Source organism: Hirundo rustica, chromosome 7 (assembly GCF_015227805.2).
Source record: "Hirundo rustica isolate bHirRus1 chromosome 7, bHirRus1.pri.v3, whole genome shotgun sequence".
NCBI lineage: Eukaryota > Metazoa > Chordata > Aves > Passeriformes > Hirundinidae > Hirundo > Hirundo rustica.
Genome location: NC_053456.1, coordinates 35,065,137 through 35,090,041, shown reverse-complemented (window position 1 = coordinate 35,090,041; position 24,905 = coordinate 35,065,137). Strand labels below are relative to the sequence as shown.

Sequence of the window (24,905 nt, the reverse complement as noted above, 5' to 3'; positions counted from 1 at the left end):
CTGTAGGATACTGGTCCACAGTCATGGTGTTTTGTAGGATTTGGTGGCCCCTGGGAAGAGTGGCTTGTGGACACAGTGTTTTCCAGGATTTGGTGTCCCCTGAGGATTGTGGCCTAGGGGCATGGTATTTCCTAGGATTTGGTGTCCCCTTCTGAGGGTGATCCTCGGGGCTCAGTGTTCGCAGGACTAGGGTGTCACCTGGGGACAGTGCTCCATGGGCACAGTGCTCCCCAGGATCTACCGTCCCCTCCGGGAGGCGTCCCACGGAGGCGGTGTTTCCCGGGATTTGGTGTCCCGGGGGCGCGGCCAGTGTCCCCTGGGCGCGGTGGCCACCCAAGGGCGTGGCCGAGGCGTGGCGTGTGCCGGTGGCCCGGAGCCCCGGAGCCCCGCCCCGGGCGCGGTGCCGCCGCTGCGGTGGGCGCTGCTGCTGCCCGGGGATGTACGCCGGCAGGAAGAGGAAGAAGCCGGTGCCCAGGAGGTGGGTGCAGCGAGGGGGTTCCCCCCCGGTCACCCCCGTGCGTGGGACTGGGCAGGGCGAGCGAAATCCAGGCAGCGGGAGCCCGACTGGTCCTGGGGACGTGCCTGGAGCCGCTCTGGTGCGAGCGCTGGGGGAGCAAAAGGGAGCGGCATGCTTGGGTTATTCTGTTTTAATCAGGGTTAATTGGAGCTAACGCTGTGTCGGACTCTGGCACGCTGGTGGGAGAAGAGAAATCCCAAACATGCTTTTCCCGCATGCCGCAGAGGAAGCTCGCCAGAGAGTTTGAGCTGCTCGGCAATGATTTGTGGTCCGGGCTGTGTTTAGGTGCCCGCTTAAATCAAACATACTGCAATTAGTAATTACCAAAACATCTCGATTCCTTAATTATTAAGTACTGTGCTGCTCGGTAGCTGTTGTATGACATCCCCATCGGTGTGTCCCCGGCGTTTCCTGCCTCCCTCATGCCTTCCCTAGCTCCCGCGTCCCACCAGACTGTTTGACCTCAGCTTTTCCAGGTGTATAGGAACTAAAGGTGGATATATATTTATGGGAGCCTGTGGGGGAGGACGTAGACGAGCTGAATCCAAGGCCGGGATGAACGAGGGAGCATCAACGCTTTAAACCTGTGGAGAGGTGACCCTGAACCTCTCTTGGATATTTATTTGGGAGCCTTGTTGTGTAAACATGAAAGATAACTGTGGTGATTCTAGCTGTCTGGCATACCAGCCTGAGGGTTTGAGCTGGATTTGTCTGGCTCAGGATGCGGGAGAAGGTGTCTCTTTGGAGCAGAAGGGCCCTCGTTCCCTGGTTCTGCAAGGTCAGCCTTGGGAATGGGAAGAGATTCTTTTTTTCTCTGTGATGGGTCAAGTTCTCGGCGCGGGATCCTGCTGAGAGAGGCCAGGCAGAGCAGGGCTGGTGCCCGCAAGATGTGCAGCCAGCTGGAGGGGGCAGGGAGGATGACTGAGGGGCTTCTCCAGCCCCTTTGCAGTTTGCTCAGGGCTTTTTATTTACTAAAAAAACCCCTGTTAATAAGAATTAATAAGACAATAGATCAGCTCAGGCAAATTCCACTGTCGGGAATAATCTCCCTTGGTACTTGCTAGCTTGCAGAAGGGACACACTTCCTACTGGGATCCCGTTCAAAAAGCAGCTGGGGATAAACAAACGCCAGCTGCAACACAGCCATTGCCCTGCTGCGAGCTGAGCTTTCCCTCAGCACAGGGGTCTCCAGCTTCGCCATGAACCCCGTGGCACAGTGTGCTTCATAACCACTGGGCCGAAGGGAAGGGAATTTAAACAGGTTTTAAATGTCCAGAACAAGCTTCACTGTTTCCATGAGGCGTTTTCCTCACTGGCATCCCCCTCTCAAGGCTGGCCATGGAGCACCCTGTGTACTGTAGCTGGGACGTGCAGGAACAGAGGTGTTGGGGTGTCCTCCTTGGGCCGGCTTGCTGCTGGCTGTGTTACCCTGTATGCCTCAGACAGAAGATTTTCAGTGTTTGGCCAGGCTATCCCAACGATTCTGTTCTACCTCAGTGTTTTACCCACTGTCATGCTCATCCCCAGTCATTTTCTCTTCTGTCTATTTGGGGCTGGATTTGGATGAGTAGACAGAAAACTTTAAAGGATATTTGAGGAATCTCAGACAAATTTTCTTCAACCCCTTTTTATTTTTTTTAATCAAAGGAAAACTATTTTAATTTTTCTCCTTCTGGTTGTGTGATTGTGATTTCAAAAGTGTTTAAGCTTTGTAAAAGCTCTGGTGCCAGTGTGTTTTACCCAGCTTGTGCGGGTTAGTTGGAGCTGGGTTGTGCCAGCCTCTCTGAGAGGGGATATCCCTCCTGATGCTGCTCTTACAACCCCGAAGGCTTGAGTTTTCCTGAGGAAATGCTGCAATTTTCCATTCAGCCTTAAAAGACCCCTCAATCTCTCTCTAAGCTGCACCTCAGTGCATTTCATTTAATGCTCATTTCCTCTCGTGTCACACATGCGAGCAGCCCTGCCAGATGAGATTGGAGAGTGGTGGTAGAGGAGAGAGTTTAAATTGCTGCTAAATACTGGCAGATCCTGTTATCCAAAGCTCCTTCCTGAAGCAAGGATTCATGCAGAGAGTGAGTTTGTGGTTAAACAAATTACATCAAACCAAATGAGATGCATGTTAGGGGATGCAGCCCAGTGAGATACAGAGCTGGGCGGGGGGACTGAAGGGTTCATCTTTGAGCTACGAAATTGAGATTGGCATTAAAAAATGAAGGACACAGGGTGACATGCAAGTCTCATTAACGTTATTAACTGAGCTCTTACTGCTGTGCTGGGATTTTGGCTGAGATGGCGTAGTGGTTTTAGTTAAAACTAGGCACAAACATCAGTTAATGTAGTGGTTTCACATTCGCTAATTCTGGTTGTCAAATTTAGTGTAGTGGTCTTAGTGTTTACTTTCTTTTTGTGGAAGAGGATCAGGAGGAACAAAGCAAGCTTAAGCTTAAAAAAAAAAAGGAAAAAAAAATTTATTAACACACACTAAGAGAATGAAAAATTTGAAAAAAAAAAAAACAAAAGAACCCAAACAACAACAACAACAACAAAACCAAAATGAAACTTCAAAACACTCTTCCCTTAATTTGCAAACTGTTAACTTTCTTACAAACAACATAGAGAGAGACACAACCTGTGATGGCTGGGCCATTATCAGGAGGCATCCTCCTCCTTCCCCCCTGGCGGAGCAAGAGGAGGACAAAACATCTCCCCAAAAAAACAGCCTTCAACAGATGAAATAGAATACACATTTCTGGGTTACATAATCCAATACAGTGGTCAAAGCAGATGCTAATATCCCAACCTAACTTCTGATAGGTCCCTGTTATTTCTAAAACAATTCCAAGATCCTGACAGGGCAACACTCCACATTCCTCCCTAACTAAAAACTAAACTAGGCCAGCCCATGACAGGTGCGTGAAATAACTGCAGCTCACAGAGACTGGACCTCATGTAGGCTTCAGGCTGCTCTTCTGGACACTGTTCCTTCTACAGGCTGAGAGTTGTCCCTAGGGCCTAAGTTTGGCATCAAACGCTGGTTTAATTTGGAATTGCCCATCTGAAAGGGTCAGAAATCAAAATATTGGAAGAAAACAAAGCCTTTTCATCATTGTTTTTTTTATTTTAAAGAGAGACTCTTTTCAAAGTGCAATGTCCTAAACCACCCTGTGAGATACCCCTTGGTTTAAGTCATAGAATCCCAGAATGGTTTGGGTTGGAAGGGCCCTTAAAGCTCATCTCATTCTGACCCATGGCTGGATGTGTTCCAGGCCAGGTTGTACAGGGCTTGGAGCACCCTGGGATAGTGGAAGGTGTCTCTGCCCACGGCAGGAGGTGGAACAAGATGGGCTTTAAGATTTCTTCCAACCCAAACCAGTCCGTGATTCTGTGATTTCTAAGAGGAGCAGGGTGTGTGTGGAAAAATCTTAACCATTTCACTCTTGTGGCTGCCCCGAAGCCAGTGCTGGGTTTGGAAAGAGCCAGTTGTACAATCCCAGTTTGATTAACCTCTCCTCTGCCTCTTCCAGCCCCAAACCAACCCCCCCCGAGGGTGTGAAGTCCAACCCCTCCAAGCGGCACCGGGACCGGCTGAACCAGGAGTTGAACAAGTTGACAGGGCTGCTGCCCTTCCCCGAGGATGTGCGCTCCAGGCTGGATAAACTCTCCATCCTCCGGCTGGCCGTGGGCTACCTGAAGGTGAAGAGCTACCTGACGGGTGAGTGTCCGTGCTGGGAGCGGGGAAAAGCCCCTGAGGTCAATCCCCGCCACACAGCTTGTGTCCCACCCCAAACTTTGGGATGGGAAGTTGTGTTTCCTGAAGGGAGCATGATGGTGAGTTGTGGGAGCAGGCCCTTGGATGTTGATACAGGCAGGAAAATGTCACCATGGATGGAGAGAGAAGCTTGGGGGCCTGCCCAGCAGCTGAGACCTCCTGCAAAATTGCTCCATCTCATTAGCAGCCATCCTTTATGTTCAGAACCCTTCCTGTGTTGCACTTCCATCACCCCGTGGAGAAGAAGAGGTGGGTGAAGCAGTGTGTCTTGTTGAACAGCAACATTGCCCTCATCTAACTGGAATGGCAATTTAAAATTAAATTAATGAAGTAATTGAATGTTCGTCATATATCTTACATGTTCCCTTTTATTATATTTCATATTCTGTGTTTCCTTATTTATTCCATATCTGGTATTCTTATATTTATTCCATATTCCTTCTTCCTCCCTACCAATTCTTCTTCAACCCTTTATTATTATTATTATTATTATTATTATTATTATTATTATTACAGTTACAGTATGTTTAATAAATTACAACATTATATATGGTGCAGAGCCTGGTTGGAGGGAGTCACCACACCCAGGAGTCACCAGCACATGCGAATGGGGACATGTTCTCTCTCCAGTGACTTGGGCCTGATGGAATGGGTGATGGATACTGGGGAAGGCATAACATGTGGGGCAGGAAGGCAGCAGCAGCATTTTATATTTAGAGTCTCCTATTGTGTCTTCTCCCTGCTGTAGACTGGATAAACTTGGCTCCCGTGGCTTTTCCCTCATGCCCACTCCACTGGGCTCTCCCAGGGTCCTCTCCAGCTGGGGTGCCGGGCTCCAGGAGGATACTCCTGTGCCAAACTCTCCAGATGGGACCTGTGCCTCCAAGCAGGAGCTGGTTCCCTCTGGATGTGCTCAGCATGTGTTTCCCAGCATGAGAGCTGCTCTGGAAAAGCATTTGGCATTGCAGGGGTTCTGGAGCCCCATTCTGCCAGGACAGTTATTCCCATCTGGCCACTTGCCTGTGATTTCCAGCTCCTTCCCCTTGCTCTGCCCTGAAGTTCATCTAGTTTGACTTCAGATTATCCCAGATTCATCAGGGTATGCCTGGGTCTCAGGCATGCCTGAGGAGGACCTGTGCCAGCTGCAGGTCACAGCAGCCTGCTGCTGGTGTGTCCTGTCAGGCATTTTGGGGGGACACGGTGGCACCCCTCGTGTGCTGCTTTCTGCCTCGAGTTTGCTGTCCTGTGCTTCATGCAGGCTCCTCTCCTGCAGCAGGAGAGCATGGCATCACCCTGTGAGCATCCCTATCCTCTCCCCATCCACAGCCCAACCCTAGCCTTATCTCCAGGCAGGAGAGAGATGGATGTTTTCATAGAGTGGTAATTGCCTTATCTCCAGACAATTGAGAGACCAGTTACGCAGTGGGCTCAGGGTGATGCCCTGAGGCTCTTTTTTCCCTTGTGGTGCATTTCTCCAGCCATAGAGTAGAGCTTCCCGGTGTTGTCTGCAGCTAACACCAGGAGAAATCTAAGAGGCTTCCAGCCTTCTCCATCTTCTCTGCTATTTCTGAGGTGTGGGTACTGTGTGCCTCTGGCTTGGGAACAGACCTCTTTAATGGGGTGTAGGAAGCCTGGCGTCAGGGGCTGAGGCAGTGTTTGGGGTGGGACAGAGCAGAGAACAGCTACAGTGGATTTGGGTGCTGGTGTCAGTGCCTGCTGCACAATGGATATGAGGAAAGGGGCTTGTCATCTGCGTGGGATCCTGGTTTCCATTGCAGGGTAGTGACCCACTGCATTATCCTTTGAATCTGCTTTTGCTTTTAAATGTTCTGCTCTGTCTGTGCTTTAATGAGAAACCAGACTAATTAGTAGTTCGCTGAAAATGCCAAGCTTTGGGCCTAGAGAGGGAAGCTCTTGGAGCTCCATCTGTACCTCTGTGCACATCTGTAATTCCTCTGTGCCCTGGGGCAAATGCTGCAGGTGTTGCACAGTTCTCTGCTGCCTGGGATCTTAGTCTTCCCTGTGCAAAATCAGGGGGCTCAGGGCTTGGTCTCCCCAATTTTGCCCATCAGGCCCAGCCTGTGAGCAATGCTGGGTAGCGGTGACAGCTCTGGTGCTATCACAGCCTGCCTTAAAGGCACTTTCAAGTCTTTGTCAGTCACGTAAATAGTGTCTGAATCTCACTGCCAGACTTGTGCTGAGCTCCGTCTGCAAACCAATTTGCAGTGGTTGCTACTTGGACCTGTATCTGACAGTCTCCCAGACAAATCTGGAGTGACTGTGCTGATCCCTGTCTCTTTGAGAGCAAGTGCCCAAGGAGAAAAGCTTGTATCTATGTTGCCAACTGCTACAATGCTCTGGGCTCTCTGGTGAGACAGGAGCCCCACTTGCTGCAAAGAGAGAGATCTCATGAAAGCTTGGATGGATTTTAGTGCTGAATGGTTTGGAAAACCTCCAGCTAGCTGGAGAGCTGTGCTGGGGTTTGTTTCCTGTGGTTCCTGTAACAGAGGAAGCAGATGTTGGGGGTGCAGATGTGCCCCTGCCAAAGGTGAACAAGAAAATGGGGCTTAAAATGCTCTCTGAGGTGGAGAGGGTGTGATTAGGGAATGTGCTGCCATGCCTTCTTCTAGGACGCCAGACAGGGAGATCTGCAAGAGAGAGGATCACGGAGTCCCAGACTGGTTGGGGTTGGAAGGAAGTTCATCCAGTGCCACCCCCTGGCATGGGCAGGAACAGCTCCCACTATCTCAGGGTGCTCCAAGCCCTGGCCGACCTGGCCTGGAACTCTTCCAGGGTGGGGTATACACAGCTGCACTGGTGATCTGTGCCAGGCCTTCACCACCCTCACAGGGAAGAATTCCTTCCCAACATCCAACCTAACCCAATCTCTTTCAGAACCCGTGGAAAACCCTGTTGTGGTATGAGACCAGAGTCTGAAGTCTGGCAAAGCTTGAGATATCTAACAGTTCCTAGCAAACAGTGCACAGTGGGCTACCTCCCATCCAGCCGACCTGGCTGGAGCAGGGGCTGAGTTTAGGAGGTCTCATCAGGTCTTTTCCCACCTCTGGCGCTGTTCCTCACTGTATTGGATTATGTAACCTAGAAATGTGTATTCTATTTCATCTCTCGAAGGCTGGTTTTTTTGAGAGATGTTTTGTCCTTCTCTTGCCCCTCCAGCAGGGAAGGAGGAGGATGCCTCCTGATAATGGTCCAGCCATTAAACCCAGGTGGGGCAGTGTTTCTTATCTCTTTCACCACCCCACCATCCTCCAGGGGGACATCTTCTGATAAGGGGCCATTGGGGCCCACCAATGACATGACACATTCCATCATCCCATTGGGAGATGCTCCACACAGTGGGGGAGGAGCCAGCTGTTCCCAGCTAGATAAAAACTGGGACTGAAGGACGCAAGGTATTCCTGTTTTTCAACTGGATTCCTGGAGGAAGACCGCACCCATCTCACCACCACTGGATTTTTTACAGGACCATTTCTACTCTACAGAACCACATCTGTTAGTCCAGGAGGACTTATTTGGACTTCTTCCACCACCCTGACCAAGAGGGTGCCAGGTCTTATCCCTGACTCTGTCAGAGTGTTTTCCAGGATCTTTGTTTTCTTCCTTGCTTGTTTTTTTGGTACTAGTACATTTGTATTTTCCTTTTTATTTTTAATATTCCTAGTGAAGAACTGTTACTCCTGTTCCCATATCTTTGTCTGAAAGCCCCTAATTGCAAAATTATAATAATTTGGAGGGGAGGGGGTTTACATTCTCCATTCCAAGGGATGCTCTAGCTTTCCCTGGCAGACAACTGTCTTTCAAAACCAAGACACTCCCAGTTCCCTCCCCGGTGCTCTGCTGCAGGGCAGCTGGCAGCAGGTAATCTCGCTGCAATCAGCACTAAATTAGCTTTTTTATTCATCTCCTTGTTGTTTGTTTTTACCATGGGCCAGAGCTGCAGGGGTCTGGGCCTGAAGTAACTGGGGCAGTGAAAGGAGTCAAGCTCAAATCAGTCCCTGGGCAAGATACTGCAGGACTGCGTGGAATGACGGTTTGCAGCAGCAGCTTGGAGGCTGGTGTGGACTTGGGGATGCCAGCGCTCCCCAGGGCATTTCTGTGCTCCTTAGAAAACACTGAGTGACTTTTCCTAATAATCTGTGAGTTTGGCATTTGTCTGTTTCACTTGGATGGCACGAGCCTGTTCTGCTTGGCACCATGCCTTTGTTAAACAGCTGAGGCAAAGGTTGGTGCTAGTTTGACAGGGTTTTGGGTCACATCCAAGGGGAAAATGGCTGTGTGTGGCTTAGTGTTGCTGGAAGAGCTGAGAGCTCCTGGTTTTTGGATGCCAGGCACCTCTGGAGCCTGTTCATAGTGAAGTGTTTACCATGGGTGAAGCTTGTCAACTCCCCCCAGTGTAACCCAGTCTGTGAGAGCAGATCTGATTCTGGGGTTGTTACCAATACCCTTTTATTTTCAGCTCCAAATCCATGCCAGAGGCAAGGGATGTGTTTCAGCCTCCATGGCTGCCTTGCCATGTTTCTCTTTGGGAATGTGGTGGGCAAAAAAGTGAAGAGATTAAGATGACTTTGCTCCTTTTTCCTTCTTTCTCCTGCTGGAAGTTTTTCCTCCATTGCAGGGCTTAGGAACCTCCTTGCAGAGGCAAGAAAGCCAACCCATAGGGGCACGTCCTGATTCATTGATGCTGGAAACTACTGATCCTGTCTGGCATCTTCCCTGGCTGAGTGAAAGCATTGCAGTCTTTGGGGATCTCACTAGCAGCAGGAAACCTGCGGTGTTCTGGCTGATGTTGGGGTTCATGACAGAGCTGGATTTCGCCCTCCTGTCTTAAAAATTACACCCAGCCTCTGTCCCAGCACTTTGAAAATGTAGCTGATCACCACACTGCTCCAGCAGATGCCTGGGACTTGCCTGGTAACTGCAGACGGCTTTTGGCATGGCTTTTTCATAGAATTATGGAATCATTAAGCTTGGAAAAGACCTCTATGATCATCAAGTCAAACCATTAACCCAGCATTGTCAAGCCCACCACTAACCCATGTCCCTAAGCACCACATCCACATTTTAATTCCCATTAATTGTCCCAAGATGCACTGCAGGAGATGGGAAAAACTGGGCACAAACAGCAGAAGTGCCTTTTCCTTTTACCGAGTTACTTCTGTTGTTGTGGGTATATTATAGCTTGGATATATGTTGGACCCATTTCCTTTAATCCCATTAATTTGTGGTCTCAGCTGCTTTGTATGGGAGTCCTAACTGCTCCATTAGAAGGAGTGTGTTAAGTAGGATGAATTAGCCAGCTTTTAATACAGCTCTTCACCTGCTTTGTCCTGCCTGGCAGCCAGTGGGGGTCTCCTCCTCCTCCTGCCAGCCACTGTTTCCAGTCCATGTTAGCCACTGAGCCCTTGGAGACGTGGCATCAGCAGGCGGAGGATCCATGGCTTCGGGTGGGATTCCAGAAAGTGGCATCTTCCTGTCTTGTCTCAGGCAAGGAGGATGTTTCAGGAGTGATCCCTTCCTCCCATGAGGTTTCCCGTGTTTTAAATGGGTTGGAATGTGATTAAAATGTTGGGTTTTCCTTTCCAAGTCAAAAGGTGACGGGGAATAGCCTCTGTACCCCTGGTGGTTTCATGGGCCTGGACTCCTCTACCTGGAAGTGCTTGGGTTTCTCTTGGGATTGCTCCGAATCCAAATGGTTCTCAGCAGTTTGAGTGAGGATGAGTGCAGCAACCTGTTTGGAGGAGGAGAGCCACAGGAGCACCATTGCCCCTTTGGATGGTGAGCACTGGGTGATCACCAGCGGCTCCACGCCACCAGTGCTTTTGTGGCAGACAACATCTCTTTGAGTTCCCTCTCCTCTCTCCATGCTCCAGACCTTCTCCCAAGGTCAGCTGTGTTCCATGGGAGACAGATTCTGGAGGATTTTTGAGCTCAGCTGTGCAGAAATGGACTGTTCTGTGTTTGAGAGAAGGGGAAGTGAGTACCTTTGGTGGGAGATTAAAGATCAGCTAAGATCTGCTAAGATCAGTGGGAGAGGTGAAGAAATTTTGCTGGAAAGCACAAAATGGGTATTTCCTGCTGGATTCTGAAAGCCACAGCAGCTCTCCTCAGCTTTTCTTGCAGATGCTGCTGGTGGACAGTGGGAGAGAGAGAACTGGAGACAAATGCTCTCAGGATGTGCATGCTCTCAAAAAGTTCTGTGCCCTTTTGGAGCTCTATTTTGGAAGAACTTGTTTCTTTTTGAAATCCCCTGCCAGCCTGCCTCATTTCAATGTTTTAGAGAGGAGCCAGCCCTTCAAAAGAAATCAAATTTTAAACAAGAATCGATGTTTCATTTTGAAACTATTACGCTCCATGAAGTGCAAATTGAAGCCATGTGGTCCAGATGAGACGTTTTTCCTTCAGGATCACACAGCAATCATGTGAGGAGGCTTTTTGTTTGGTGTCTCCCTGTTGAATCTCATCTTTCCCTACCTTTCCCAGAGGTCTCACATCCCCTGAGGAGGCTGGTCTGACAGCACAGGATGGAAAAGAGCAAAAGCTGTAGCTGATGGAGAAGGTGGAGATGCTGCCTGAGCATCTCCAAGAAGTGCTGATGATTTGGGGGAGGAAGAAGTATCCCAGGTCTGCCAGCGATGGAGATGGAGGCTGACTCTGTTCCAGAGCACCCTCTCCACTGCTGTTTGTGTCACCTTATGCTAGACCTGCAGCTGATTACCCTAACCCTACTGTATCCATGCCCTGGCTGCTGATAGCCTCCATGGGTGGGTGCTTGTTGGCACTCAGGCTCCAGGTATAAATACATCCCAGGGATGCTTTGACTCCGAATTTGTTCTGAATTCAAATGTGCCAATCCATCAGGGGAAATGCTTTTGCATGTTGATGGTTTGCTGAAGAGCAAAATGTCCCAGATCAGCAGTTGTATGGGAAACAACTTTAGATTCTAAATTGTTTTGGCTTTGAATTGGGTGTTACCAGGGAAGAAACCAAACAAACTTTCAAAACCTTTCAGTGGTGAAGTGAGAACTTCGGCCATGGAGAAAATAAAATGTATGGTCAGGTGTGGGATGGTTTGAGGCTCTACTTCATTTCCAACATTGAAAGGATCTTCTCCCTTTGGATCCAGTGCCATCTGACATCCAGGGCTGAGACGGGGCAGGCAATACTCTCTGCTGGGATGTGAATTACACAGGGTATGTGAGTTCTGTTGGACCTCAGGGAGCTGCAAGAGCTGGAGGTGGGGGCAGAGGTGGGGTGGTTCCTACAAGGAAGCTATTTTAAGCTTTTCTATGGTTTGGTTTGGTTTTTGTTTTGGTTTGTGGGGTTTTTTGTTTGTTTTTTGTTTGTTTGTGTTTTTTGGGGTTTTTTGTTTGTTTGTTTGTTTTCTTTTTTTTCTTTTTTTTCTGTGAGCTGGCACAAAAACGTGCCTTTGAAAATCATCATTTTGCTGGTGGCTGAGCTTGGATTGAGTTTTTTCAGTGATAATCAGCAGATAAAGGACTACACTGGGGATGTCCCTAGGAGCCTCTGTCCTCATTCCTGTTCCCTAAACAGCCGGTTCTGTGTGAGTCCTGCAAAGCTTGAGGTCCCACAAGCCAGGAGCAGGGCAGCAGGAGGTTTCGTGCCGGCTGCACCCAGGGGTGTTGCCTTGAAGGCATCCAGTGCTGAAGCATGAGGCAGCTCCTGAATCAGCCTGGGGAGATCATGGCAGCAATTCCTGGGAGCTGAGAGCTCTCGGGTATCACCGGGAATGCCATGGCCACCAGCTCTTGATCTGCTTCCAAGCAGCCAAAGGTGGAAGGGAGAAAACAAATATGGGTGCTTTGATGGCATTTCAGGTGCTTTGGGAAGGTTTGCCTGTGTCTTTCTTCAAACCTGAAGGGCAGCAGAGCAGACAGAGCACCCCAGTGGGGTCCTGGAAGCCAACTCCAGCTCTGCCAGGCTCTAACCAGAAGCATCCTGGCTTTGGTGCTTGGTGTTCTCCAGTCTGGGCAGCCCAGAAGCACTCAGTCCCCCTCTGTCCTTTGCATCTCTGCCTCACACCCTGGCAGGAGTGAGGTGTCCCAGAAATGGGATCAAGCAAGGGAAAGAATCTCTTGGAGGAAGCCTCGGGCAAGCTGGGCATGGCTCTGTAAGTGGGCTCTGTGCCAGTTCCCATTAATGTTCTCACCTTCCTCCATGCTGCGTCCATGGGCATCCAGTAGCTGCATGAACAGCCCTGGGGTGGAGGGGAGGGGGGCAGGCTCCTGGCTTGCCCCTTTTACGCTAATTGCTTGCCTTCTCACTTGCAGCTACAGTTCCAAAGGATGGCAACTGCTTGGATCAGCCCAGAGTCCCAGGAGGGGACAGATGGATGGAGCCGAAGGCTGACAGGGAGCTGTTTCCTGAGGGCGAGCTGCTGCTCCAGGTATTGTGCTGTGGCTTGATCATTTGGGCAGCCCCAAGCAGCTCTGGAGGTTGTGGTCCTATCTGTGGAGCAAGAGGAGACCCTGCCTTGCCCAGAGCTGCTTCACTGTGATTTCTGCAGGCGCTGAATTCCTGGGGACAGAGACCAGTGACACTGCCTGGCTGGGATGGGTCCAGATCCTCATTCCCACCGTTCCTCCTCATCCCACTTCAATTTGCTGCCCCTTTGATTATGTTAAATCTCATGGACACAAGCTCCATCCTAATTGTCCTGGTTTGGAAAGACAGGTGTCTGCTAAGGAAGGCAGAAGCCTTCCTTGAAGATATAAACCCTTTCTCTCCAAATTATTATAATTTTAAAATTAAGGAACTCTCAGGACTTTTCCTATATGGGAATAGGAATAACAGTTCTTTATTAATGAACAGTTCTTTATTAAAGAACTTAGTTCTTTATTAATGAATAATTAGTAGTCCAAAAAACCAAACAAACAGATAGAAAACATTGACAGAGTCAGAATACAGCCTGACACCTTGTTGGTCAGGGTGTTGGTAGCAGTCTAGTCAAGTCCTCGTGGAGTGACAGATGTGGTTCTGTTGAAGCAATGATCCTGTACGAGGGTGTAGTTTTCCTCTGAAGGTCAAGTGGTGGTGAGATGTGTCCAGTCTTCGCCTGGGAATCCAGGAATGATCCTGTAGAAGAGTGTAGTTTTCCTCTGAAGGTCCAGTGGTGGTGAGATGTGTCCAGTCTTCGTCTGGGAATCCAGTGGTAACAGGCTGCCTTGGTGTTCTTGACTCAGATTTTTACCCAGGTAGGAATGCTTGGCTCCTCCTGCTGGGTAGAGCATCTCCCAATGGGATGATGTAATTTTATCAGTCATGCAGTGAGACTCGATGGCCCATTAACAGCAGATATCTCCCTGGAGGGAGGATGGGTCGTAGAAGAGATAAAGAACACTGCCCCACCTGGTTGTAACACCTGGCCCATTAACAGAAGATCTCCCCAGAGTTATGAGGGATGGGTCATGGAAGAGATAAAGAACGCTGCCCCATCTGGTTTTAACAGGTGGTAATAGAATGCATACTTCTATAGCATTGTGACAGGACTGTAAAATGCTGCTACCTTCTCGAAGCGTCTCCTTCAGAAGCTGCTCAGAACAGGCCACAGGAACAGCCATTTCAAGTCCAAGCACACATACATGCCTCAGCGGAGGAAAGACAGGAAGGGCCTCCTATATGATATTTCCAGCATGGTTTATTTCAGCATGCCAAAGGGATCATGGGCAGAAGACCAAGCCATGTGCTCTTCACTGGCTTAAGTATGGGGTCCAGTGGCCAGTGACCTGAGGGTAAAGATGTGGTACAGAGGCAGGACAAGGGGCAGCAAACCTATGGGGGGATGAGGGATGAACAACTGAGGAGGTCAGGGTTAAGTGACCAATGAAGGAAGCAGTCCAGGGCTGATTAGAAGTAGTTCTGCAAGACAACATGAAGGAAGTCTTCTCTTTCAACCTAGGCAGGGAACCTCTATGGTAAATCTTCCCTGGGCAAAGCCTGGAAGTTTCCCTGAGGGGATTTTTAGGGTTCCCACATACTTCTGGTTACATCTTGCATTGCAACCTAACACACCAACCAAGAGATTCAGGGATGTCATATGGTGGTGTAAGGTGATCCCTGAATGGTTCCTGAGGTGCTGAGTTGGTTCATTATCTTTAGCAAAGGTCAAGAGGAGAATGTTTAGAGCTGTGTGACAAAACATCCCCCAGGAACTCCTTGCCCTACCTGGGGCATTGCGTGAGGGATGAGTTCACAACCTGCCTGGGATGGGAAAAGCCCAGCTCAGTTTGTAGGTTGTTGGGGAGAAAAGAAGAGCAGTTGGATGTTGGAAAACAGTGGTGGAAAAAAAAACAGTGGGAAATGAGAGCTTTGCTTTGTGGAAAGGCCACGTGTGTCTCATGAAATAGATGCCAGTGAAGCTCGGAGCATGATGAGCTGGTGAATCAGCCTCCCACAATGCTGCTAGTTTGGGCTGCCATCTATCAAAAGTGAGCTGGAAAGGCCTGGCATGGAAAGGTCACAAGGAAAGGTTGACTGCGAAACAAGCATCTGGGCACAGCAGCTGAGGAACATGCTGCTCCCTGGGGCTGCATGTTGAGTTGGTGCAAGACCTTCAATCTTGGCATCTCCTGTGCCTGGGCTTTCACAGAATCCCCGAATTGTTTGGGTGGGAAGGGACCTTAAAGCTCATCTTGTGATGAGCTGCCATGGGCAGGAACACCTTCCACTATCCCAGGCTGCTCCAAGCCCCACCCAAGATGCCCTTGGACGCTTCCAGAATCCTGGGGCAGCCACAGCTTCTCTGGGCACCCTGTGCCAGGGCCTTCCTGTCCTCACAGGGAAGGATTCCTTCTCAAGATGCCGTCTAACCCTGCCCTCTGGCAGCATGAAGCCCTCTTGTCCTGTCCCTCCATGTCTCTCCAGCTCTCTTGTAGGCTTTCTGGGCCTTCAGTCCTCCCACCTCTCCAAACACCAGCAGATGGATGCTTGTCTCTCTTTAAGCCTGACTGCTCGCTTCAGCCCTGCTCCTGCAGGCAGTGTGAGCAGACCTTCAGCAGGAGCCTCCATGTGGGGTTTTGGCAGGGCAGTGACTCCTGGGAGCTCAGTGTGAGTTTTGGCAGTGAATCCCAGACCACACAAGCTCCCCCACGGTCTCAGCTGTGTGTGAGTGTGACAGTCACGGAAGAGCAGCTGGATACCAGGAGCCCCAGCATGGAGCTGCTCCCCAGCACTCCTCAGGGCTTTGGACTCGGACCATATGATGGCAATTTGTTGAGCCACGAGAGCGTTGGCAGGCTGGGGTGATTGAAGGCATATGGAGAGCTTATGAGGTGTTATTGTGACAGAAATCCCCCCGCTGAGCTGCCTGCTGGCTTTTATTCCTCTCCACAAAGATCATTTTAAGCATATACTTTGATCTGCAGAAAACTGACTCAGGGTCGCTCTGGAGGCTGTAGCACACAAAGGGAAGGGACTGGTCCCTCAGCAAGCTGGATCTATACACTAGGTTTCCATTTAGGGTGTTCTTTTCCTAATTTCTCTCCTTCTATTCACTAATAAACATATCACAGTCAAGAGTAGGGGGCATGAGGTACTATCTAGTGCAGTGCTTTGCTTTTGGGAGAAATCAGCCTGAAATGGTCACCAGAATCATAGAATATCCAGAGCTGGAAAGGATCATCGTATCCAAAGCAGACCCCCAGAAGAGTGTAGCTATTCCCAGCTGGAGAGGAGGAAACCAGCTCCAGGTCCTCTATGAAACCTCTCCTTAGCTGAGCCCTCCTAATGCAGGAGCTGCCCTCCAGTGAGAGTTCCATGGGAGGTTGGGAGAAAGTGGTTGGTCCAGCTTGGATTGTTGCTTGTGCTGAGAACGGAAAACTGCACAGAACTGAGTCTTGCAAGTGCTGTCCTTCTTTGTGGGGCTCCTTGTTGAGGAAGAAGGTCCCTTCCTGCCCCTAGGTGCTGAAAAAACAGCTGGGTGATTTCAGCATTCAGCAGCTAGGTTGAAGCTGTGAAGAATAGCTTTGAACTGAACTTTTGCTTTCAGGCACTCAATGGATTTGTCATCGCTGTGACCGGAGATGGCTACATCTTCTACATCTCCTCTACTGTGCAGGAGTACCTGGGCTTCCACCAGGTGAGCACCATGTTTTCCTCACTGGAAACAGATGCATGCAGTCCTGGTGTAGGAAGGAGGTGCAGGTGGGGAGCAAAGCTTCCCAAAGGGCAGCAGCTCCTGTGGCAGGGGAAGGAGCTGGTGTTTGCCTGTTCTTTACACTCAATCCCTGCACTTTCAGTGCCCAGGAAGGGAAATGTTTTACTACGTCCTCCTCAAGACACCTCTGCCAGGCTGTCCAGGAGCAGACACTATTCTCTTGTGTCATTCCAGTCAGATCTCATCTACCAGAGCGTGTATGAGCTGATCCACGCAGATGACAGGGCCACCTTCCACCACCAGCTGCACAGGACTCCACTGCACGCTGCTGACAGTTAGTGCCAGGGTGATCCCTGCGGGGCTTCACTCGAGCAGCTCTGAGCTATGAGCTCAGGGTGTGCAGCACAGCTTGGAAAACTTCCTTTTCTCTTTGATTTTCCAGCCTTTCCCCCTGAGCAGCCACTGCAGGCCAGATGCAGCACCACGTCCAGCCCGCAGCACCTCCATGCTGAGAAGCAATCCTTCGTGGAGAGGAGCTTCACCTGCCGCTTCCGCTGCCTGCTGGATAACTCCTCAGGATTCCTGGTAATGCTGGGACACTGCTCTGCTCCTCCTGTACCTGCAGGATGTTTCCCCAGAGCCACTTGTGTCCCATAGGGATGAGAGCACAATCAGTGCCCACCACCCTGTTTGCTTCACACTCATGTTTTATAATCCCTGTAAGGCCTTGAATTTCCGTGGGCGCTTGAAGTTCCTTCTCGGACAGCAAAAATCAGCAGCACACAAGTCTCCAGTTGCTCTCTTTGCCATTGCCACACTCCTCCAGCCTCTCTCCATCATGGAGCTCCGGACAAAGACACTGATTTTCCAGACAAAGCACAAGCTGGACTTCACTCCCATGGCCTGTGATTCCCGGTAAGGCATCTCTCATTTTCCCCATGGCAAAATCCCTGGTTCTGGACAGAAAACTAGAGCAGGTGGGGACAAGGAACACCTGACCCAGCTCCGGTGACCTGATGCTTTTGTCCCGCTGCTGCAGGCCCCCAGTAACATGGGGAGCAGGTTAACAGGGCACCAGCACTCCTTGTCTGCCGCGGTTTGTGTTCTTTGTGGAACAGGGGATGCAGCTCAGCCTGGGGTGGAGCGTTGCTCCAAAGTGGGGATCTGGCCAGTGGGGTGAAACTGTAGGGGATGCATCCCTGGTGTCACTGCGTTCCTGTGCTGTTTCCAGGGGCAAGGTTGTCCTGGGATACACGGAGGTGGAGCTGTGCAGGAGGGGGTCCGGATACCAGTTTGTGCACGCGGCCGACATGATGCACTGCGCGGAACACCACGTGAGAAGTGAGTGCTGGGGGGCTGCCTGGGGATGTGTTTGTGGGGTCACTCAAGACTCTGGCCTGGGTGTACTATTGCTCCTTGTCCTGGAGCTGGAGTAGCTGTGATAAAGGCTCTTCCTCCTGGGTGAGCTTGGGGAGCTGGCAGAGAGAGAAGCATCCTGCATCTCCTGCCCCCGTAGCATGGCTACGAGGTGATGCTCAGCCTCGTGGCGTCTTGAGCCTGTCATTTGTCTGCCTGTGTGGAGGAACTCTGTCTGTGGCACTTGTGTCCCTGCCCCAGTGATGAAGACAGGGGAGAGCGGGCTGACGGTGTTCCGGCTGCTGACCAAGAGGGGCGGCTGGGTGTGGGTGCAGGCCAATGCACGGCTGGTGTACAAAGGGGACAGACCCGACTGCATCATTGCCCGCCAGCGAGCCCTGTCGTGAGTATTGCTGGCCCCCTTCAGCTGCTCTGGGCGTGGGGGGCTGCCCAAGGCATGCAGAGGCCATGAGGGTGGAGGAAAGGGTACTTGGGATTGACACTTTTGCAGCATTTGTCCTCCTGTAGTGTGAGTGAAACGGCTCTGAGGAGGTGGTTGTGGACATGCTCCTGCCTGGGAGCAGCAGCCCTACCCTGAGCCATGCAGACCTCCCCACAGGGTTCAGAGCCCTCCTGTAGCCAGCCCAATCCAGCCCCCTTTTCCTCTAGAAAAGCCAGGGCAGGGCTGTGAGTTCCCCCCTTGCTGTCAGAAGAGTGGTTTTGCCTGGCCTGGAGGAGCTGTTCATGCTGTTTCCATCCCTTTTTGCCTCCACAATGAAGGAATGAAGAAGGGGAGGAGCATCTCCGGAAGAGAAATCTGCAGCTGCCTTTCAGCTTTGCCACGGGGGAAGCAGTCTTGTATGGGAATGACCTTCCTGGTTTCTTGGACTCATTCCAAGCCCAGGAGGAGTTGCAGGTGCAAGCAAACTCCAACTCAGAGCTGCGCTTTGTAGACCCCAACTCTCTCCTTGGGGCCATGATGAAGCAAGATGCATCCATATACAATTCCCACACTGATAACGTGCCTCAGTTCTCCCTACCAGGTTTCATCCCTGAGCCTGATGGGCTGAGCCAGAATGAGGACGTTAGCAGTGCCCAGGAGGACAGCGACTCCTTCCCAGTGGTCATTGAAACCCTCTTTGAGAAGAGCAAGGTGGATGGAAACATCTGCCAGAGCCTCAGCGTGGACAGCACAGGGCTGCAACAGTGGGAGGAGGCTCTGCTCAGCCTAGGGGCAGAGGAAGAGCTGCCAGCTCAGGGGCTTGGCCACAGGCCAGGCACCAAGGTGACATCCTGTGTGGAGCAGACACTCTTCAAGGAGGGTGCTGGGAAGAGCCTGGACTTCCCACGCTGCCATGAGGAAAACAGTGCTGTGGCTCACTTCCAGCACTGCTGGGCAGCTGGTTCAGTGTTCCCAGCCCCAGCACAGCCCCGGGCAGCAGGCACACGGGGAGGCCAGGGGGCTGTGGGCTCTGCATCCTCCGTTACCTCTGTGGGCAGCTCTGCCCAGCCAGAGCAGCAAGTCCTGTTTAACCCAGCCCGGTCGGTGGCAGGGACTGTGCTGGGTGTCCCCGTCTCCAGCAGCAAATCCTCTGCGGCACTTCAGCTGGCAAACCAAGTGTTTCAGGCAGAAGCTACCCTCTCTGCTCCTGTAGGTAACATTCTTCCTGCTGCTCCGAGCCAGCCTGGGTGCCAGCTGGTGGGCTCAAGCTGCCCATCCCCGTTGCACTCAAACACATTGGTGACTCTGTGGCACAATGTCCCCCTCCAGGCAAACCTAGGCAGTTGGCCATCAGAGGCTTGGCTAACCGTATCTCCAAAAGAGCTGGAAGCTGCAGGAATGAACGTGGAGTCCCAAACTCTGCCAGGTGGCAGCCCTGAGAGCCCCCTCGGGGCCGGGCTGTGGTTGCCACCCCTCTCCCAATCTGATCCTTGCCCTGCCCAGGGCTTGCATGAGTCCTTGTTCTCCAGGGATGGGAACCTCTGTGATGTGGAGGCTGCTGTCCATGCACCCTTAGGAGCCAGGCAGCTGCCAGGGTATGGCGGTTTCCCCAAACAGGCCCTGGTAGCCCATGCAGAGCCCAGCTTTTCCTGGGAAGGGGAGCCGGCAGTGCTCCGAGAAGACAAGTGGTTCTCACAGCTGTGGCTCCCACAGGCTGGAACAGCTCCTCAGAGGAGCCATGGGGCAGGGCCAGTGCACCACAGCGGGCTCCTGCTGAGCTCCAGCATGGATCCCAGTGCCCACCAGATGAACTGTGTTGTGCTGCCCGAGTGCCAGTATGGAAACAGCCTTTTTAGGCATGAGAGCAGCTTCCTGAGGGATGCTGCTAAAGTACCCCTTCCCCAGCAGTCAGGTGCTTTGCCTTGCCCTGCTGAAAGCCACCCTGGAGCACCCTGCTCCTCACCAGGCTTGGTTTCAAGGTGCGCAGCAGCTCTCCCTGTGAAGGTGGGTGCAGCAGAACCCACATGCTCTGGGCAGGGCCCAGGCTGCCCATCAGTTCCATTCTCAGCTAGGCAGGACCCCTGTGCCTGTGAGATCCAGCTCAAGATGAGGTGTGAGGGCTGCAGGACCTGAGGGGTGCCTGGCTCCTGTGGAGGGAGCAAAGGGGTCTGCCACGGGTGCAACCACACCATCCTTTGTGGGCGGCCTGGTTTGGAGCTCACTGTGAACCAGGAGCGCTGTCTTGGAAAGCCACCAGGAACTGTGAGCTCTTCTCATACCCACCAGTGGTACCCCATGCTCCCTGGTCTCTCAGGATTTTGTCTTCCAATGCGTTCAGGCAGTCTAAGATGGAATGGTTTGGACTTTTTGTTCCATGAGAAATCTTTCACAGAGATGCAGCTGTGCCACTGGGGAGGCTTACAGGCTCCTGCGGTCCAAGGAAGGACATTGCTTGAGGGTACATCCATGTGCTTGGGGCAGACCCTTGCAGACGGAGCTGCTGCCTCACAGGCAGATAGCACTGAACTGCTGTTTCTCAACAAAATAGCGTGGTCTCCTCATCTCCTGTGTTGGACCACTCTTGTCATGTTGCTGTTTGGTCCTCTGCATCATATCTCTGCCTGCCTGAGCCTCTTTCCCTCCTGTGCTCTCCATCTCCTCCAGAAACCACCCAAATCCTTTGGAAAAGGTGTTACCAAGCACTTCAAGAAGCTCAGCAGTATTAAAAGGTCTTGGTGGGAGGTGGAGTTGGTAGGAGTGGAGGCATCTTGGGATTTTGGGCTCTCCAGCAGCCTTCCAGGGGAATCTGGGAGAAGGGGGTACCAGGCCACTGTGACCTTTCTGGGATGCAGCGTGGGGAAGGTCTAGCCGAGCTCCCCTTGGGTTTGTCACTGGCTTGTCCTTGCCTTCCTCTCCTCTGCTCCACAGATGCCGTGGGACAGAGGAACAGTGGGCGGTCCCCCTGTGGTTTTGCCAAAGCAGTGGGAAGGAAAGGCAGGGAGGGATGCAGTGACCACTGTCTGTCTCTCCAGACCCACTTGGTGCCCCTCAAACCATTGTCCTGCACCCCACAGAACCACTTTGTTGAATTCTTTTCCTTTTCTATGTATATGTAACCTATATATGTTTTTTCCCCAACATGGAGCAAAGTCTTGCAGATCCATCAGGGAAACTCACAAAAAAAGCAATGACTGGGGAGGGTGGGGATGATTTGAGACCACACTGGCTTGCAACATTGGGTCAGGGAGACCAGAGTGCTTGGGCACATTCACACCTTCCCGTCAGGCACTCATCAACCTGAGCATCACATCTGCCTTGCACACTGGTGATAAGCATTGACTGAGCAAATTAAACCAGGTAGTTAGTGCAGGGCCAGCAGCAAGCCCATATAGCCTGGTGTGGAGTGGCCTCATCTCCCTGGGTCTCTTCCTTCATGCCCAGCTTTGCCTCAGCTGATGGGGCCTGAGAAAGATCAAGCTCCTGTCTATAGGCTGGGAGCAGAGCAGTGTCGAAACATCCTGGACCACTCTAAGGTGGCTTTGAGGAGCACCTAGGACAGGACAAGGAATTGACTGGCCATGATCTGGATCCAAAAAGCAGCAGGATGGACTTTTCTCTCCGGCCTCTGTTGTTCTGGCACCTGTGGGACAGTGTTGTGGTATGCTGGGGGCCCCCAGTGCTGCCAGAGACGGGCCTTGGGGTGGGGGCACTGCTGCTTGGGGCCATGACAGACCCCCCCTGTGCTCTATCACTGGTGTCTGATCTCTCTGTACCTCGTGGCTGTGCAGATAAAATCTGTTCTGGTGGCAGTGTCTCATTTTCCACTCTCTGATTCCTTTGTGCTGCTCATGGCAGCCCAAAGGTGCTGAGGAGAACAGAGCTCTCCGGAGCCTCACCCCTGTGTTTGGTGATGTATTAAAAGGCGATTTGCTTTGTATGGTGCTGATGTTTGTTTTGACCTGAAACCATGTCTCTCCATTTCCTCCTTGACTGAACAAGTGCTGGGAAAAGCCTGGCCCTGGTGCTGGGTGTGACACTCTCGTTGTCACTGTCTCCACCTACTGTGGGCATGCATGGCAGCGGAGGCATGACAGTGTCCTCCCTTTGAGCCCTCAAACTGCCCTGTGGGGTTGTGGGACTCACAGGAAGGGCTACACTCAGCATTGACACACACAGTTGTTAATATCCGACTATTACAAATTATTACAGAGATGCCTCTGCCTGAAATAAGGTGTAAACGACACCATATGCCAGTAGTATGGATTTCTGTTTAACAGTAAATGTGAGCAGGAGAGAGGGAAAAGATAGGAGGGTGGAGAGAAAGTGACAGAGAAACAGACTGTGCAGAAAAAAAACCCGCTACTTTGTAGATTTCAGTGATGTTCCCTTGGTCCTCTTCGAGTCTTCTCCGTGTCTTGCCCAGGTGGTGACTGTAGACTACATCCATCGAGTGGTGAAGGGAAAGAGTCCAACAAACACAGCGTGTGTGGGGTTTATGTTCTGCTGAGGCTATGTGGGAACATCCCCTGTACCTCCCCTGGAGCGGGGAGCTTCACTCTGGATAATATTGTGGATCACTTGGGGACCCTTGACACCTTCTGAGATGTTGCAGCTGTCTTCAAGTGAGCCTAGTTAAATTAATTATGGCTCATCAGTCGAGATGGGTACCTACAGTTTGTGTGAACGTCGCCACTTGGGAACAGTTTTCACAGACAAGCCGTTCAGTGAGGGAGGACATTGGCATGATAAAGACTTAGTCCACATGGCAGGATTTGCCTCTTACTAGCCTCTCCCCTTATCTGCAAGCCCTTCTGCACCCTGCAGGCCGTTCTGTGCTCCAAACCAGGTGGATTGTTCGAGCTATTAGCACCCATGGTGCAGTCCCCACCTGCCCATCAACACCCTCACATCCCCACCTACAGCCCTGTCACACCCCAAATCCTCCTTCAGCCTCCCCCATTCCTTATCACCCCCCACTCCTTTCACACGCCTTTCACACCTCAAATCCCTCTTCAGCACCCTTCACCTCCTCCTCCTTAATCCCCTTCATCCCTCCCACCTATCACCCCTTCTCTCTATCGGGTCCGACTCCCTCTCCAGCCCCAAATCCCTCCTCAGCTCCATCGTACATCAATCCCCCGCCGCCCCAAATCCCCGTCCATCCCCCGTCTCCCTCTCGCCGGGGGCGGGCCGGTCCCGTTCCCGCTCTCTTGCTTCTCTCCCTGAGGGAGCGGCGCTCGGGCGCTGCCGACCCGGCCATGTACGCGGGGCGCAGGCGGAGGAAGCCGGTGCCGCGGCCGTGAGTGAGGGCGAGGGGGCTGAGGGGGCCGGGGCAGGGTTGGGGCGGTGGGTTCCGCCGGTGCCGCGGCCGTGAGTGAGGGCGACGGGGCTGAGGGGGCCGGGGCAGGGTTGGGGCGTGGGGTTCCGCCGGTGCCGCGGCCGTGAGTGAGGGCGAGGGGGCCGGGGCAGGGTTGGGGTGGGGGGTTCCGCCGGTGCCGCGGCCGTGAGTGAGGGCGACGGGGCTGAGGGGGCCGGGGCAGGGTGGGGGTTCCGCCGGTGCCGCGGCCGTGAGTGAGGGCGAGGGGGCTGAGGGGGCCGGGGCAGGGCAGGGTGGGGGTTCCGCCGGTGCCGCGGCCGTGAGTGAGGGCGACGGGGCTGAGGGGGCCGGGGCAGAGTTGTGGGGGGTTCCCCCTCTCCCCAGTAACGCGGCCGTGCTCGGCAGGACGCGGCCGGGCCCGGCCGAAGGGGGCGGCGGTGGCTCCAACCCGTCCAAGCGGCACCGGGAGCGGCTGAACCGGGAGCTGGAGCGGCTGGCGAGGCTGCTGCCCTTCCCGCCGGACGTGGCGGCCGGGCTGGACAAGCTGTCGGTGCTCCGTCTCAGCGCTGGCTTCCTGCGCGCCAGGAGCTTCTTCGACGGTAAGGGATTTTCCCAGCGCTTCCCCCTGCTCTCAATTCCTGCCTGGTATTGTGCGCTGTCCCCCTCCTTCCTCGCCGCTGCGTCCTCCTGCAGCTGTGTCACCCCCTCTCGGGATGTTGTTGCGCCCCTCGGCAATTCCCTTGTCCCTCCACTCTATAAAATACTTCGTGGGTTTGTTTTCCTCCACAGAGTATTTTTCATTTAGAATTTTTAGTGGGTTGGATTTTTTTTTTTTCCCCCTAGAGCTTTTTTTACGGGGTTTCCCTCGCCAAAAACTTGTTTTCCTTCCCTCCCAGAATTGTGCTTTTTCTCCCCCTAGAATTTTTGGGGTTTCCTCCCCAGTTTCAGGAATTTCGACTCGATCCCTCCTCGAATTTTTTGGGGTGTTTCCCCCCCGCCGCCCCCCCCCATCGCATCTTGTGCTTCCCTCCTGAAATTTTGACGGGTTTTCCCCCTACTTGGATTGTGTGGGATTTCTGCCCTCGAATGTTTGTGTCTCTTAAAAGCGTCGATTTTTTTTTCTACTTGAAATTGATTCCCTCCTTCCGCATCGAATTTTGTGGGATTTCCCTCTCCTCCGCGAATTTTGCTGTTGGGTTGGGTTTTTTCCCTTCGCATTTTGGGTTTGGTGTCATCCCCCCCCTTTGATTTTTGGGGCTCCTTCCCACTCTATTTTTTTTTTTTTTACTACCTCAAGTTCTGGTGGGTTTTATCCCCTCGAATTTTGTGTCTTTCCTGTCTTTACGCCTCTGGAATTTTGCCGTGCCCACC

General features: G+C 52.2%; 2 protein-coding genes across 8 annotated transcripts in view; both read left to right on the top strand.

Annotated features, from left to right (window-relative positions):
- Positions 1 to 382: 382 nt before the first annotated feature.
- Positions 383 to 20,288, top strand: LOC120755160 (aryl hydrocarbon receptor-like). Its single transcript, XM_040069813.1, is given in 11 exon segments — positions 383 to 478; positions 4,042 to 4,229; positions 12,596 to 12,711; positions 16,312 to 16,401; positions 16,654 to 16,753; positions 16,862 to 17,004; positions 17,144 to 17,334; positions 17,651 to 17,760; positions 18,037 to 18,178; positions 18,556 to 20,102; positions 20,105 to 20,288. Coding segments are annotated over 11 exon segments (2,715 nt in total). The 5' UTR covers positions 383 to 437; the 3' UTR covers positions 20,152 to 20,288.
- A 57-nt stretch (positions 20,289 to 20,345) lies between these two features.
- LOC120755159 (aryl hydrocarbon receptor-like) overlaps positions 20,346 to 24,905 on the top strand; it is a 48,206-nt gene continuing 43,646 nt past the window's right edge. For all 7 annotated transcript variants that reach the window (XM_040069806.2, XM_040069812.2, XM_040069805.2 and 4 more), the window contains exons 1-2: positions 20,346 to 23,516; positions 23,940 to 24,133. In XM_040069806.2, coding sequence (XP_039925740.1) covers positions 23,476 to 23,516; positions 23,940 to 24,133 — 235 coding nt within the window. In that variant the 5' untranslated portion in view covers positions 20,346 to 23,475. The remainder of the gene's footprint in view (positions 23,517 to 23,939; positions 24,134 to 24,905) is intronic.